The sequence below is a fragment of the Musa acuminata genome, chromosome BXJ3-6 (assembly GCF_036884655.1).
Source record: "Musa acuminata AAA Group cultivar baxijiao chromosome BXJ3-6, Cavendish_Baxijiao_AAA, whole genome shotgun sequence".
In the NCBI taxonomy this organism is placed as follows: Eukaryota; Viridiplantae; Streptophyta; class Magnoliopsida; order Zingiberales; family Musaceae; genus Musa; species Musa acuminata.
The window spans coordinates 36,117,795-36,134,690 of NC_088354.1; the positions used below are offsets into that span (position 1 = coordinate 36,117,795).

At 38.6% G+C, this 16,896-nt stretch overlaps 2 protein-coding genes across 5 annotated transcripts; both read right to left on the reverse strand.

Moving 5' to 3' along the window:
• Positions 1–47: 47 nt before the first annotated feature.
• On the reverse strand, positions 48–6,321 carry LOC135641311 (single-stranded DNA-binding protein WHY2, mitochondrial-like). 2 transcript variants are annotated; one of them, XM_065156641.1, is made up of 8 exons: positions 6,189–6,321; positions 5,465–5,559; positions 5,286–5,383; positions 5,103–5,195; positions 4,822–4,916; positions 4,664–4,737; positions 2,570–2,658; positions 48–560 (listed from the first exon to the last, which is right to left on the reverse strand). In XM_065156641.1, exons 1-8 carry the CDS (start codon positions 6,218–6,220, stop codon positions 435–437), a joined length of 702 nt encoding a protein of 233 aa, XP_065012713.1. In that variant the 5' UTR covers positions 6,221–6,321; the 3' UTR covers positions 48–434. The 2 variants fall into 2 exon arrangements, with proteins under 2 accessions (XP_065012713.1, XP_065012711.1); XM_065156639.1 differs by having other exon boundaries at positions 5,286–5,559.
• A 1,066-nt stretch (positions 6,322–7,387) lies between these two features.
• LOC135641310 (auxin response factor 7-like) lies at positions 7,388–15,088 on the reverse strand. 3 transcript variants are annotated; one of them, XM_065156637.1, is made up of 15 exons: positions 14,811–15,088; positions 14,057–14,601; positions 13,341–13,456; positions 12,860–12,955; positions 12,702–12,758; positions 12,184–12,336; positions 11,967–12,051; positions 11,457–11,547; positions 11,155–11,319; positions 10,596–10,715; positions 10,436–10,505; positions 10,122–10,290; positions 8,556–9,064; positions 8,195–8,385; positions 7,388–8,054 (listed from the first exon to the last, which is right to left on the reverse strand). In XM_065156637.1, exons 2-15 carry the CDS (start codon positions 14,100–14,102, stop codon positions 7,874–7,876), a joined length of 2,049 nt encoding a protein of 682 aa, XP_065012709.1. In that variant the 5' UTR covers positions 14,103–14,601; positions 14,811–15,088; the 3' UTR covers positions 7,388–7,873. The 3 variants fall into 3 exon arrangements, with proteins under 3 accessions (XP_065012709.1, XP_065012708.1, XP_065012710.1); XM_065156636.1 differs by having other exon boundaries at positions 14,057–14,710; XM_065156638.1 differs by lacking the exon at positions 10,596–10,715 and having other exon boundaries at positions 14,057–14,710.
• Positions 15,089–16,896: the final 1,808 nt, after the last annotated feature.

The following is a 16,896-nucleotide window of genomic DNA, read 5'->3' on the forward strand; positions in this document are numbered from 1 at the left end:
CAAATCTAACTACACCATACAACAACATTGGAATAGAACCATCAATATATACCAGAAATATAGCATTACTCCTATCATCCATTCTCAATAGCAATGAAGCAGTAATTAACTTCAGCAATTTAAGTTTGATGCAAAAAACTTTAGATCTGAGATATGCCTGTTTGTCCTCTCAAGCATAACACAGTTTTCTGCAGATCACACAAAAAGTTTTTTGCAGGTCCAGTTGGCAGCCACAGTTTAAGACAAGTAGCAGTTAAGATACGGGAGATCCAATCACAAACATAAAACACCATTCCCGTGAACCACATCCCATTGTCCAACAAGTTCAAACATCAAACTCAGCATCCAGCAGTGGGAGTTTTACACCGACAAGTGTTCAGCAACATTGTTTCTTTAGTGCCAGAGAAGGCAATGCCGGAAAACCGAGCTCTGATTTACCTTCCCCACTCTAAAGATGGATCCGGCCGCTCCTCAATCTGCTCTTTTGGAGTATGTGTTGCGGTGCTTGGCGGTTGTGGGCTTGCAGCCTGGGTCCAACCCATGATATGCGGCAATACATACTACGAAAAAGCAACATTGGGTCAAATACAACCAAGAATCCTAATTTGTTTTAACAATTAATAGGCATGCAGCAATCTTCAAACAATCTCAACCAGTATCTTGTGCAGTTATCATTCATATTAGAAACACCATAAGCAACTTGTATCAAGGTATAAAAATTTGCAGAGACTATTCTGATTGCAGCATTTTATTTGGCCAAACAACAATAACCAGTTTCTCTGGCCCACAGAGGGATGCCTATATACATTGAAACTCACTACGCCCCGTATTGACATGAGCCTATTTAGTTTATTCCTTTTAGGAAAGTCTTTTCCACACATCTCATGTTCAACACATGATAGACCAACATTACAAGACCAAAGACATGATAACACAAACTATAAATCATTTATTGTTCATTTTGGATTACTTGTGTAAGCCAAGAAACCAAATAAATTCCCTTACTACAAGCTATCTAGTAAAAGAAATAATGTTGCCTTTTGGACAGCACAAAGAAAACTTCAATCAACAACAAAGAGCAGGCCAATGCCAAAATAGAATAATGAATCCCACCTCAAATTATTTATTTTTTACTTATCAACTACATAAACCGAACAGGAAAAGAGCAAACAGCAATGTGCATCAGCACAATGTTATTGCCATAATCTCCTGTCTTCTCACAGATCTCTGTAAGCATAATATGAATCTTTCATGAAATTTCAAAAGTAAATTCTTGCATTAATGATGCATGTTATGAACACCTAAATTGTCTCAATATGTCCGCATCCAAGGATTGTTGTTTCGTGTACTGAATCCATGTCAGTCCCTGGGTGAACCATATGTATTGGTCAGTACCAGTACCGATGCATGGTGCACCAGTACATACCGGTGACTTGAAGAGAAAAAAGGACAAAAGGAAGGGGCGGTGTAGGAGAAAGAAGAAACGAAGGACAAAGAGGAAGGAACAAGAAGAGGCATTGGAGGAAGAGGATGTGCTGAAAGAAGAGGAAGAGAAAGGAAGAAGAGAAACGGTGGAGGAAGAGTACAAAGGAAGAAGACGAAGTGGAGGAACTGTAACTATCAACAGCGCTGGCGATCAGCATGAACAGCTCACGGCAGTTGACGTCGATGGGCGAGAACACGAGGTGAAAGGACTCACATTCAGGCGAAGGGTGCTCGCAACTGTGAGTCCTAAAGTATGTTTATTTATTATTATTTTTTTAGTAGTTCGAACAAGACTGCCCGAAATCGGGGCCGGATCAGAATGTACCTTGCCTCGCCTGTTTTACACATGGCGAAACATCAAACCTGTCAACATGTTCACTAAAATAGATAGTGAACTGAGTAACTTCAATCAGACAAGAATGAATCTAGCCTAACATTTATGGACATCTCATGCATTTAGCTCTGGGATACCAACATCTGGTTTGTAAGTATGTCCTCATAATAAGATCATCCCATTACAGAAGTAAATTAGACTGCACAAATTTGTGTCCAAACGTAGTTGAGCAAAAAGTGGTTGTAAAATGCAAATATTCACATTCATAGAACTTCATGGATATGTAGATACAAGTTCAGGTCTATCCAAGTGTTTGGAAAGCAATGGGCACTGGCAGCAAGATTGCTGTCCACCATTTTAGGGAACCACCAAACAATAAAATAAATAAATCAATCAAAAATCTGAGAAAAGAATATATTATCAAAATCAGCAGTTATGTAAATCCTATTTAATCCAAAAAAAGTATTTCTAATCCAAACTTCGTGCATAATGATTAAGCATACATGCATATGCGTTCGTGAAGCGAGAAAAGAAACAGGCACCCAAAACCCACCATATATTGGGGATTGGTTAACAGTAATGTGTTAAATATAAAATTCAGTCAACAAGAAATCTTGCAGAACTATAAAATAACTGGATGAACCTAAGTTCCATTAGTCTGTGCTAGTCATAAGCACTTAACTTTGTGCACAGACCAGGAGCAAAATCCATTAATAAAAGGGACTGGAGTACCAATAACAAAAATCTTACACTAAACACAGTACGAATTGCTGTGAACTCAGCCTTTGTAACTGGAACAGAGAACCGCTCATTTGTCTTCTGGATGTTATTTACAACAGCTGTCCAAATCCTCAAAAAAATTATGGTGTTAGGACTTTGCAAAAAGAAGTAGAAATTAAAAAAAACATACATTTCACTAACTGGCTTATCTAAAAGCAGACAACGGAATCAAATACAATCATAATAGATGACATCCAAAATTTAGGAAAAGCAATACTACTTCCCATCGAGAACTTCAGAAACTATAGGCAAACTTACAAAAGAGATCAGTCTAAATGTACATTCAGTGTGCCCCTTTTAAGTAAAAGACAGTTTCTATTGATCTCTTCAATTATAATTGCTCCTGACAATCACAATTTACCACACAAAGTGTAGCTCAGTAGGTCAAACAATTTACCACTATTTTCTTTCAGATTTTCATTCTAGACTTACAGAAGGATTTGATGACTAAGACAACCTGAGTTTCCACCTATGCAAACAATCATCCAGTGAACATAACATCAGATAACTGCTGTTGTAAAAGGTCCAACAGATACTACTCAACAGTACAAAATGTCAAGTAGAATTGTATAGCATGAACGACAATCTCTTCTTGGTATCAAGCTATAGTCTCTTTGTAAATATGTTAACAGTACCCAACCAACCAATTTCACACTCTCTCTTTTCTTGGCATCAAGCTTTAGTCTTTTTTTAAACATGTTCTTAGTAACCAACCAACCAATTTCCTTGTCAGGCTGCCAGTGACAAAAAAAATTTCTTGGAGGTCCTTTTCCAGCAACATAGATTTATTGAAATTGGTAGATTGCTTTAATTACAGGGGAGAAATTACAGTGCACAAGTAATAGAAATGAAATTCTGAATATCTGTCAACATACAAATTGTAAAGTTCATTACATGTCAAGTCCTTCTGTACACATGTGCTCATGAAGGATAAGCTATAATTTTGATGACAATGCTAACAGGTCTGTTCTTTCAGTAAGTTGTGATCGACCAATCCAAGGAATTGGTTGAAAATCAGCCAGAAAATGGCACAAATTAGTTGTGATCGACCAATCCAAGGAATTGGTTGAAAAATGTATAAAACATATTAACTCCTTGAAATCAGTGAAAATAAGCTAATAACTAGCTGGAACTGACCAAAACAAATGGATATGGCAAGAAATGGCTGGGACCAACCAAGTATCAGACAGAATAGGTTCAAACACATTTTGGACTAGATAGAAGTCACTATCAGTTGCAACATAGTCGAGTACAATTGATCGCTCAAAAAATATGAGGTAACATCCAACTCAAACTTGAGAGTATAAAACACCTACCTAAGGTAACTGCTGTCATCCACTCTATGAGACCCAACTCCTACAACCCACTTGCTCCTGGGTTCATATTTTGGAACACTTTAATTCAAAAGGGAGTTAAATTGTTTTTTTTTTTGTTGGGGGGGAGTTGGGTGTGGCAAAGTGAGCATTAGGAAAATTTGCATCTTTGTTTTTGAAAATTCTAATTCCTAATTCTTAAAATAATCATTTTCCTTATCTTGATCCACAATACTATAATTTCGAATATTTGGTTTTGGAGCCACCAGAATAAATTATTTATAATGCTCAACCACCATTAATTATCTCGGCAAGTAAATAATTGATAATCGATCTTTGAAGTATATAACTAACTACATCTATGTTGTTCATTGCCAGACTAAATCTGGAAAAAGTTGCTTTGCATCAAAGAGGAGGGTGTGCACAGAACTTCGTTAAATGTCATGAACGTCCCCCAAGTAGTTGCTGTAAGTCAAAATCTAAATTAGAATAAACATCTGAATCAAAATCTTCACTAGCTCACCCTCTCCCAACGTTTTAGTAGGGTCAATTAGGAATTCATATGTGACTTGAGCAACATCCATAATCTTTTGTTCCTGTAAAACAACATATCTCACAAAATTTTTTGTTCAAAATTAATTACGAGATGGCAAAGGCTAGAGTAAGTCATAAATATCAAAAAACCATTTCAGTATCAACTCTAAAATGAATTACAGTTGCAAAGGTGACAAGCAATATATAGATGGCTTACATAAGTTTAGAAGATATCCAGCTTTATCATTCATTGGGGAAATTGATAGTGATTTCTTCACCTGGCCTTCAAGGCTGCAACTCAGTTAAAAAGTGGACACATTAGAAAAGAAATGTGCAAAAAAATGCAATCAACAATATATGATCAATCTGGAAAACCTTGATTTCATTGAGGGATCATGGAAAAATTCACAAGATTCAGCGGGTCCCAGGCCAATCAAGCTTCCAACTTCAGTAGGTGACAGAGCAAAGGCCTATTAGCAAGCAATGATCCCAGAAATCAACAAACTATATCTAAAAGCATGCGGTTCAGCAAAACAAATCTTCCAAAAATCAAACCTTATTTGGTTGATAATAGCTAGACAAGTAAAACAACAAACAAAAAAAAAAGGCTCAAATAAGAAAATAAATTCAGGAGTAATGAGGATGAAATTCTTTACCTGCTTCTTTTGCCAATCATATTTTCTTTGACCAATGGCAGGCCAAAATCTCAAGATAACACAACCTTTTTTAGATACTCTAGAAACCCCAGACTGGTACAAAACAAAGGTCAGTTGACAGTTCAAATCAAAATCTACACCGAAACACAAAATATGTAACTTCTGCAGACAAACAGCACATACATCCAATTCACGGAAAGTTGGAAGAACTGGTGACACTGACAAGGCAGCTTTTCCCTTAAAAACAGTGTATTCCGCATACCGTCTAACTGAGGAGCTTCCTGTAGGAGAAAATGGTGGTAAGTCAAAGCATTTGTCTGTTAAGTTGGAAAGGCAACCAGACTTCTGATTTAAATCCATACCATCATTCACAAGATCTGGTCCAGAAGTTGAAATACTATGTTGACTACTCAACCAGAAAGAATCCTTTACATTGGCGGCTCTCTCCAGTATAGAGCTGCCAAGTTTACAAAGAAGTTCGAATAGATAGAACGACCAATTCACAGAAAAAAAAATCCATACACGTAACTGATTATATACTAGAGAATGCATACGCATAGCCAGAAAATAACAGATAAACCGAGACTTTAGATCATAAGCAGATAATAGCAGACTCGATTCTTTTAGACAAAGGTACTGCTAACACCATTACTCACATACAAAAGATTACTATGCTGACCAGCCAAACTGAGAACAAACTCGAACCTTCCCAGAAACTGGCCCATTTATCTTTGAACGCTTGACACTAAGATAACTCGTTCGCATCGATACCAACTACCATAGTGTGCAAACCTAAAACTATCATTTTACATTCACTAACACACAGAAGGCCATCAACTGGGTCATGCTTACCAAAAGGTAGGGATAACTAGTCCAGAACCCTTTCGTGTACTTGAGAGACCATTTGACGAACAGTTGGGTTACACAATGTGACAGATACCATTTCTCGGCAGATCTTTGTCATATTGCTGGAGGTTCCATATCAAAGATGAACGAGATCGAAGGGAGCTTCATTTCGTTTGGTGGGATTTAGCAGAGGAAAGAAGTCAGAACAAGACAATAGGGAAGAGGGAAGCATCGGATTACCTGCATGAGAGGAAGCGGGAGGTTCTTCTCATCGTTGCAGGAATTAGGGCACCGAGGGGTTGGAGCCGTCCCGAGGTTTAGGAACGCTGGAAATGCCGGCGGTGCTTTTTAAGACAGGATTATTTTGCGGCACACGAAAGGGCGGTCAGGAATCCTGACCGTCTGATTCTTATCAACGATTTGATTATTACTCAAGAAAACCACGAAACAACACACGATAGGTCTGGAGAACTAGGTGTCGATCACGAAACAGCGAACACGACTTTCCTCCAACGCTGATCTTTGAGCCGATGTCGTGCGGTCCCCACAGAAGAGGTAAAGCATGGCGTGGCAGGTCACATGGGGTCGTCGCTGTCTCGCCACAGAGGGTAACTCCAGCCAAGGGAAAGCCCACGCGATTTGAACTGCACCTCCTTCTATGGCATCACGATGTATTAACAGGAATGATCTGATTCGGATCAAAACATTTGATCAGACGAGCGGCTCGATCGGATCGGATCGGATCGAACCGACCTGGTTTAACCAACCTGACCCGACCCAATTGATAAGCCATGCGGGTCGGATCTTTATTTTCAAGTCAACCTTCGCAGGTTCTTCCTACCTATTTCCACACGATCCGACCCGACTTAGTTGCATAGATCTCCCCTTTCAGTAGTCAACCACTAACATTTGTCAACAACCTCTACAAAACACAGTTCTTTATTTACTTTCTAATCTGGATGGCAAAATTGCACTCTAGTTTTCTTTATAGATTGCAAATTGGAGATCTGTGATTTTAGCATTCCCAACAAAACTAATAAAATAAATGTCCTCTTAAGGCATTTATTTTCACTTGACAAACCAAACGAACACATCAAAAGAAGATCCAACTCGACTCCCAATTTTGACTCTGACAAATTGATAATGTTGGCTAGTGAGAGAAAGCAATTACCTCCCCTTGACCTTCTCGTCTTCCTTTCGGTTCTCACAAGCCCATTTGACCGGAGGGGACAGCAACAAGAGCGTTGCATGTGAACCTACAGTGCAACACGTGAACCACTCCACAGATCTCCATGTCGGCAGCCTCTCGCGCCCAACCTGTCGATGCCCGGTGGCCAATGCTGCATGCTGATTTCCAAGGATCACAAATGGAGATGATTTCTTTCTGATGATATAAGCTTAATGACAGCTTTATGCAACAAGAGATACATGTCGATAGATAAGGCAAACAAGTTCTCTATTTATTATGGTGCATGTTCCTAACCGATGAAAGTTTCATGTGATGTAACATATGGAATGGAAGTCATAACACAAGGAAAACAAACAATGCACGTACTTGAGGGAAGAAACTTGCTTGACAGATTGGACAAAGCAACAATGTAAGCATCACAGTGGAGAAGATATGTACAAGTTCTATTTGATGGCATGGAAAAGAAGACGGTAGTGACTTCCATCATCCTCTATCCAACTTCCTTTCCCATCTCCACCAAGATCTGACAGGAGCTGGTTTTGGCTGCCGATCACCTGGGTTTTCATATTTCCTGCAACGACTAGCTAATTATGAACTGCTGCTCCATCGTTAGCTGTTGCCTTGGTCGAGCAGCTTCGGAAAGAACAAAGAGGGTCTACGTACGCACACAAAGCCGGCTGGCCGGCCGGCCTACCACAAAGAACACAACATGCACTACCTTCTAGTGTCAGTAACCCTAATCAGCAACCAGAGCCTGATCTTTCGAGCTGTTTTCGGTTGCATCAGCATCACAAGAGGCTTTCTTGGGCAAAGGCCTGATGACCTTGCCAACAGCTGGAAGCTTCACCCTGGGAGTCAGCCTTTTGGCCTCCTCACAAGTGTAGATGTATATTTTTCTCACCATGCTGCAGAACTCACTGCAAATGCATGAAACCGAATCGAAATTAATATGACACCAGCATAGATAAACTAATTTGTAACAGATCGATAATTGAAGAATTCTTTTTCGAGTAGCTTTTGCATAGTTTAGTTCAAGGAAATGAATTTAGAGCCTTACTGCCATGGGTCATCACCAACCATCATTATGTCATCCTCATCATCTGTGTAGATGACCTCCCACTTTTTTGCTGCACCGTAGAGCTCTCCCTCAATATTAAACATCTCTTCCAGCTTCTGAAGAAGCTCATCATATCCATAAAATCTAGTCAGATCCACTGCCCTCCCAACTGCCATTCCTTGCATGTGAACCTGCAGAAAAAGAGACGATTAAGCCACCTCTCAAGCATCATACATTCTTTTAACATAAGTTATCTACTGCTAGCATCTATATCTAGAGAACTATTTTAAGGTTTTATACTAGTGAAGTTGTACCGATCCTAGGAGCAGCAAATCAGAGAGAAAAAGCAAGTTCTTATGACCTTGGTGCAGCTCCTCAATTGTCTACTTTGACACTCTTGGGTTGACCTTAAGCATGACTTCTCCGGCTCACTGCTGACAGCGAGGGCATCAGACCTGTTGATGTTTGATGGTTGAGATTGTTGATCTGATTCCACATCCAACGATGTTACTGCTTGTTCCTCTCCAACACAAGAATTGGTAGTCAGTGGAGAGAGTTCCCCTACTGCAGAGCTCTCAACTAGCTGAATTCCAAACAGCCAGCAGCCTGTGCTAGTTTCCTGCTTCTTTTCACTTTGTTCTTTATTTATGTCTGCCATCAAGGAATCAGTTTGAGGTTCTGTCCTGAATGGCCAGTACATGGCGCCATTAATAGCTGATGGTCCATTATTTCCATTAAATTCAATTGACTCAGGCTTTGATGCTGATGGGAACACAGATGTGGGGCAGGATGGTGCACACAGTTCTTTTTCTCCCTGCAACCCAGAAAATGAAAAATTTTGGGTACTCTCAGCGGTGGATTTCCATAAACCTGCAACAAGACAGAAATGTGATAGCATAAGGACTAGTGATAAAATTTTGAGGAGAAAGACTAAAAGAAGTACCAAAGTAAATACGTAAAACATAATCATTTCATGATTCTTCAAATGATGTGGGATCACCTCAATTAATGATATCGCTGGAAGACTATAATATACAGTTTTTAATTTATGTAAAAAGATCAAGCATGCATTATCAACACCATAACTGAAGGAATTGCTGGTATCTTGTATTTTTAACCTTTGAACTCTTTAACTCTTATTGAACTCTTGTATTTCAATTTACAGATTGTCAATTGAAAAGGGTAGCAGGTTCACTTTTCTTTTCTTAAAAAAAAAGGAATCATATGAAAATAAAACCAGGATATGTTGAATCCCAAAAGCAGATATAGTTTCTAGTTTCTACACTAAACCAAAGACTAGCTTTCAGTTTTCCACACAATTTCTTCTGTCAGTATCTCTATTGAATACTTTCCTGTAGACTCGAAGTGTGCTTGAGCTTGAGATGGGAATCTGTAAGATGCACAGCCCAACTATTGAAGTAATCTTAAACAGCACTAACTCTCTACACTACAGCAGCTTTGCACAGACATCAAAACTAGAATTTGATGTAAAAGCCCACCCAAATGTCCAATTCAGCAAGGTGACAACATGGAGACACAGAAACTTGTAGGAGAAGAATATATAAAAAGGTGAGATAGTGCAACATGATCAATAAGAAGCCTAATATCACAAAAATCATTAAAACCACCCATTTATATTCTTTGATACCAGTACAATATACCAATAAAGAATCTAGTAATATGTGTAACTTGCAACACTAGACTCGAAAGGGCACTGCATTATGGGGACAATAGTGTTACATATCTATAACAAAATAGCCAAATAATAGATATTTGCAGTCCATGGGAAGGTCTAACGTGGAATTAGTGATGAATCTATCTTGTTTAGAAAAATCTTGAAAAGAATGAGATAATAAACAAACTGAGGAGTTCCAACTACCTTGTAAAAAATGTTACTAAAGGATAAAGATGTGGAGAAAATCAATACCAAATGCTGGAGTAAGATCTGATGATTCAGCTGGTGCAGCTGATGGTCGTGTACGTTTGTTTCTCTGCACTGGTTGAAAGGTTGGAGGAGCAGCTGCAAGAAGTGGTTCCAATTCCCACGGAGAAACTGTGTCTGGACGCCGGATACACGAAGGTTCATCCCATTGAACCTAAAAATAAAAGTCAAACCACACCTCATAACACATAGAAAAACATCCAGTGACTCGTAAAGTGAAAATCACTGATACAAAACAATGCTGATTTATAATTTCCACTTGGCATAAATCTCATCAGCTCATAGCAGGAACTCCCTACCTTTAAAGTTCTCCATTCTGACCCTGCCCATTGAGATGTTGTGTCCACACCAACAATAGTGCCACTGAACCTGTAAAAATGGATAATAGTACCTGGTTAACCACAAAATATACAGCATAATATATTTTATTTTATGCCCATTACACACGACCAAGAGCACCTTTTTTCTGGAGCTTCATCACCTTCAAATCTCATATTAAATCTCATCCCAACAGAGAATTTATAATTCTTGGCTTCAAGATACTTGTTGACGCTTATGATGAAGTCTGATCGACTTGTCCTAAAACATGAACAATACTTATAATTCTGTTTTTAGTTCTCATTAAAAATTTGTGAATTTGGATAGATATATAAAGCAAACTCCTAGTATCTTACATAAGCATGGAGCATTAGATATCCAGCAATAACCAGATAAACTAAAACATAGAAATAAAAAACCAATGTAATATTTAAGGTTTCTATTCTCATCAAAATACCTATTGAAATATTGAAACATTTCCAGCTCAGTGAAGTAAATATTTCCTTCTTAATGAAAAACAAATAAGTTGCATAAAGAAGTTGGAGAACCAAGCATCTTTCTAAACCTAGAGCTGTAATCCAAAAAATAAAAACAAACAATACACTACATACATTATGAACTCGTAGTAGATAGAGAAACTGAGGAAACATGAAAGAAACTAATAAGTAGATCATAGTAAAAATCTAAAGAAGAGACTAACCTTGGTTTGTAGAAAACAGAAAAAAGAGTCCCAGTAGCAATAGCATGAGATGCAGTAGCCAGAACTCCAAGATGCATGCTATGACTGGATATGACTGACGATGGCATGTTATTTGGCTGCCTCATAAGCCTTCTCACACCGACTCGCAGCTCATCATTCTCACCTCTGCCATGTACACACATACAAGTATTTCATTATCATTTCTCATGACAAAAGCAAATTATCCAAGGTCCACAATAAGCATGACATATTTCTTGGAAGATAAATGATAGATAAATAAATTCCAACAAAGTAACCATGACCTGAGAAAGTTAAATACATCACCAGCTACCAATTTCTTTGAGCTAACAAAGACACTCCAACCAGTAGTGAGCAGATGGCGCCTGGGCTGTCCTGAAAGAGAATTTAAAACTCAAATTAACATATTTCACTATTGAGTCCTGCTTGTTGTGAGAAAAGATGACAACATCTATTTTACAAATACAAACAACTATCTAAATAAATGCTAAGCATTAATAAAGAGAGACTACCAAAAGCCATTAGCATATCCAGACAACCAAAAGGTAAGGATAGTAGCAATCATTGCCTGGAAAGGCATACTGGGATAGACAAATTCTCCTATAGACAAGTAGTGAGGTAATCAGAGAAATGGTGCATTGAAGTATAGTAACTTTCAACACCAACATTTCTCTGATTCCGGAAGTTCTAGATTGGAATTCAGATGACAGATGAAAACTTTTGACTTAAGTGTAATGTCGAGCAACAAAGCAGAAGACAGCATCTTATCACATTCTGACAAGATATATACAAACCTCGAAAAATGTGACGAAAATGCCATTCATTCCCATGAAGATCTTTGGCAACCAATTCTTGCCAAGGTGGGTTCTGGGACATATCCTAAACAAACAAGAAAAGTACCAGTGGACAAAATCAAGAGAAAGTGAAAAGAAGTATCAAATTGCAAATTCAAGTTAGCAGCTAGATATGATGAATGAAAATAGGAATTCAAATTTCAAAATAGCAACTGACCAGTGAAGGAAGGCACTCATCTGCATGCCTTCTAAGAACTGAGAACCCCCCATGAGTGCTTGTGTCTGATGCAGTTAGAGTCTTACAGAAGGAACGGACATTGCACCTTTCGGGCTCAGCCAGTGGTGAATCTGGGCTGGTAACTTCATCTTGCTAATTAAATATAAGAAAATAAAAATAAAAAAGAAGTCAGAAGAAAAAAATATAAATTATGCTTCAAAATATAATTAAAGCAGCATAAAATGAAATCAAGAACTAACAGCAAGTTGACACGAAGGAAAGCTACCGGTTAGTTAATATGATCACTCTAAGGTCATAAAATTACTAGAAACACAAAGCCCTGTTTTTTCTCACGACAAAATCACAGTACAAAGCAAAGAATAACTAGGTTCTGATTTTTTTTTTTTTTTACAATACACTTACCTTTGCAAAGCATCTTTATAAGGACAGCATCTGAGATTTTCTAACATAGACTACAGCAGGATCTACGAGTAATAGATAAATCAAGAAAGACTCACATTTACTTCAGGTTGCAATGTAATCTGCGCATATACTTCATCTGTATCTGGTTCAGCCTAGAAAAGCATATAAAACAATAAAACACCATTCCCTCCATGGGTAAATTAAGCATGAAGAAAGACAAAAGAGAACAAAATCTAGCTTGGAAGTAATTTACCCGGAGTTCAACATGGACAACCCTGCATAAGATCTTTGATGGAAGATCAAACAAAGGCATTTGCTGGTCAAGCTCTTGATTTGTTGATGCTTCAAGCTATAAGTCAACACAAAAAGAAATTAGATTAAATATGTGCATCTATCTCCAGTTATTTTATCTTTTGCGAAGTAGGCCACTTTAACGAAATGATTTGAACTCATAAACCACAATGAAAATAAGGTAACATGTTTCAAGTATAATAGATCTATCAATCAACTCTGTTGTCCCAAACAAGGATTAGAGGGGCTACATCACTAGCAGCTGACAAGTGATATCAATAATAAGTAAGAAGTTGATATATTCGAAAGCATGCAAATGTAGATCAACACAAAGGATCAACAAATCACAAGCAGGACAAAATTGACCACGGTAATGTCTCTTGCTATATGAAGCAGATAATCATATAGATATACAATTAACTACACCAAAATCTTCTTAGTACCTGCTCCATATGGCCTTGGGGAAAGTAATAAACCCTTTCTTTTTCACGAGGTAGAGTAACCAAAGACCCTGCACATGTTTTCCATAGTTCCTGGTACAAGACATCTCCATAGGGCCCTAGATATAGAAAATTTCCACCAGTAGTCAGGAACAACTTATAATAATGATAACTCAGCATCTTAGAACCATGGATTTCTAAGAATGACCAGTGGTTAATAAGATGATAAATTAGACGTAAACTGCTTGTCTTAAAATGAGAACATATTTTTCTTTAATTAGGAAATAAAAAAATCTTTGATGCAGGAGGGATTGTCAAAAATGAGGCAAAAGAAAGCCTAAATAGGTTCGTTGACCACATTTATCAAGAACCAGAGTGACCCTAACGGCGACGAGAGAAGGTGAGCATCCAACACAAGGAATGTCTACAAAATTAGGCATATGAAAGAAGAAAGAAAAAACATCCAAAAGCTACACAAAAATCCCTTACAGCAAAAAAAGATGATGAAATTTTCAAGGGATTCAAAGCCAGTTTACTCATTGGGTATATCTTGAAATTATTATTTACTGTCATAATTATCTAAAAAAAGATTTAGTCAAGCGAAAAGACCACATATCAATAAGAAAAAAAAATGAAGAAGAAAAGGGAAAGAACATCAAGCATGAGAACAAAAACTTTAGCTCTGTTACATCAAACTAAAAAGAGAAAATAACGGTAACCTGAACCGAGCCTTGCGGATGAACTGTTTGGTGGTGCCGAAGCCATAACAACTGACTGAAATTTCTCAAGGAAATTATAAGAACGCTGGACTTTACAGAAGAAAACAACAAGAACAGTTGGCTCTGCAGTTCCGAGTTCTGAAAAGCAGCTTACATACTAATAAAAGCCCTCCTGATTACCGCATTAACTCTGAAGCAGCACCATAAGTTCTTCCCTCGAACAGACGCCCTAGCAAAAGGCCAGCGGGTCCTCGATTGCTTCGGAAAAGATGCGACAGCTAAAAGAGCATCTGAACTCCTACCTCTGACCCCTCTGCAAAATTGACGCTTTTGCTCCTCGTGACAGAGAAACTCTAGCAGAAGGGCCTCGGGCGACGCCCCCTGCTTTTTTTCTCCCTGCCACCCTTCGAAACGGACGGAGCTTCGTTCTTTAACGGCCGTTGGAGGCGTAAAGGCGCCCTCTTTTCACCACCTCCGGATTAACCGCAAGCGCTGCACCAGAAAGGCGCCGCCTTTGGCGATAATTTTCCACCGTTAGCACAGATCTGAGGCAACGAAAAACCAAAGTGACAAAAAACGTGTAATTTGCTCCACTCCTTGAGCATAAGATTCCAATGTTCTCAGCGAGAACCCAAATCCAACCAGAAATCTTTTCTGTGCACACATAAAGAGAAAGTAAAAAAACTGACACAATTACAATCAGATCAAATCATTCAAACGCCAACGCTGAGAGAAGAGAGAAAAAGGAATCTACCGCAATTTCCAAACTTGAAACCAATCCGCCTCTCCGGAACACCACGGAAAATCCAAAATCCAAACCAAACCGAGCAATAAACCTTCGGACACTCCCAAAATGGAGGATTCTGCCAAATTCAAGCTTGGTATGTTCAGCTCTACCGCGCGAACCGATCGAGGGATCTTCACCAAGACGCGAGAACGACGACGCCACCGCAACCGAGAAGCCGAGGAAGAACCCTATACATCACCACGAAGGAGGCGGAGAATAATACGAGCAAATGCGTGGAAGAAGAAGAGGCGGGTGTCATGGAACCACTCCGGCTTTAACGAAGAGAGCGACAGTTGTTTTCCTCATTTCTTTTCCTTTTTTGTTCCTTTCTTTTACTTGCTGTCTCTACGAAACCCTACACGGAAAAATGCTGTTTCCCGTTTCCCTATCGCGATCCCGCGTAATTATCCTCTCCGTCCATCGTACACCCGTCTCATCGGACGGTCTCCTCCCCTCCAATATCGATGCGCTCAGTACGGATTCCATCTCTTCCCCGTCTTTTATCCTGCTCCGAGGGAACACCACACAGTCTCGGTTTTCCAAAACACCCCTCTTGTGGCACCCAAATAACGAGAACGCCACCGCCTTTCCTCGTTCCAGAAGGGCCACGGGGGAGCGCCACGTAAGCACCAGGACCGGCCTTTCGCTGATCTTTTAACGATGGCTTGAACGGCATGGGGAATCCATCTGCCATCAACGGTCCTGATCTCATCGGACCGAGCCCAATCCCTGATGGTCAATTCGCGAGACTCTCAAGGGCAAAAGTGGAAGAGGAGCCTTTCCTAATTTAATTATGACGGCTTTACAAATTGCCTCTGAAAAAAACAAAACAAATAAAAATGAGAAAGATGATTGATATAATTTATATTTTAGAAAAAAAATTGTAACTTTAATTTGGATTAGAAAATAATGTGTGGTCCCCAGTGGGGACCCAAATCCTGGCCAATCACATCAAAGCAAGCAAAGGATCTAATTATAAAGCTCCAACCTCGTCATCATCACACTGAAAGCCAAAGCCTTAAAGGTGAGGGGGTGTCACATGTAATGTGAGGCTGTCTAGCTTTCCATATGCCTCCATAAAGTGGGTTTGGTGGGGAGTTGAGGGTGATGATTAGCTCCCTATAATTTGATGATGCCCTCGTTATTACCCCCACATATATATATATAACTAATATGATAGATGTCGATGATATTTAAGTCAATCAGATGATGTATGCATAAGACATTCGAGATAATTAAGAAGATAGTTAAGATGCCTAGATCTTGAATGAGACATTTAAAGATCCTTTAATGGAAAGTTAGAATTGAGATGAAAATTAAAATCATTAATGAACAGTACTATCTTTGATAATAAAAAATCAATATGCTCTATAGTTGGCTGAATCAAACAAATTGAAGTCAATATGACAGTTGTGATTGGGGTAAACTTCTCCCTATCACAAACTAAAAATATTATAGATATATATATCATATGATTAAAAACAGCTAGTAGTTATTGTCTACTTAATCAGTGGAAAACTCCAATTAACAGTGATACATATCATTTCAAAAAAAAAAGCTATATATCCTATTATTTTAATTATTTTCATATTCACATTCTAAATTCAAGTCTAGTATTAGAGAGAGAGAGAGAGAGGGGACAGGAATATATATCTTAATATTTTGATGGATGGTAGGATGCACATAATATACTATCCAGAGTGTGTTGTTTAAGCCTGAGGGAGGCCTGGCAATTGTTGGTGTCACACTGGGCAGCAGGTCAGGGGAAGAGGTGGCATCCATATTATATGATTGGAACCTGAGTTGGCATGAAACATGGTACCAGTTGAACTCATTATATGCACACACACACAGACCCAATTCATTAATCAATGGTCACACTGTCCACTGGCATTTGACAAGAGACAAGATTCCAGGTTCAACAAAAACAAAACTATTCTTCCAAGTGGAGGAAAGACCAGTAGTTTTGTTCCCTTGAGGAGGGGATGGAAGCAATATTTTATGCATATATTTTATGCATATATTATTATAATATACATATAATATTCTATTT

Bases quoted from the DNA above. Each gene is read 5' to 3' on its own strand.
- LOC135641310 (XM_065156637.1), bottom strand. From the start codon at position 14,102: ATGGCTTCGGCACCACCAAACAGTTCATCCGCAAGGCTCGGTTCAG. The intron at 11,548-11,966 runs GTTTGTATATAT...ATTCTCTTTCAG, and splicing joins TTTTCGTCACATTTTTCGAG to GACAGCCCAGGCGCCATCTG. The intron at 8,055-8,194 runs GTAAGGCTCTAA...ATGCATTTGCAG, and splicing joins GTTGGTGATGACCCATGGCA to TGAGTTCTGCAGCATGGTGA.
- LOC135641311 (XM_065156639.1), bottom strand. From the start codon at position 6,220: ATGAGAAGAACCTCCCGCTTCCTCTCATGCAG. The intron at 5,560-6,188 runs GTAATCCGATGC...TAAACTTGGCAG, and splicing joins TCCCGCTTCCTCTCATGCAG to CTCTATACTGGAGAGAGCCG. The intron at 4,917-5,102 runs GTAAAGAATTTC...GCTTGCTAATAG, and splicing joins ATGATTGGCAAAAGAAGCAG to GCCTTTGCTCTGTCACCTAC.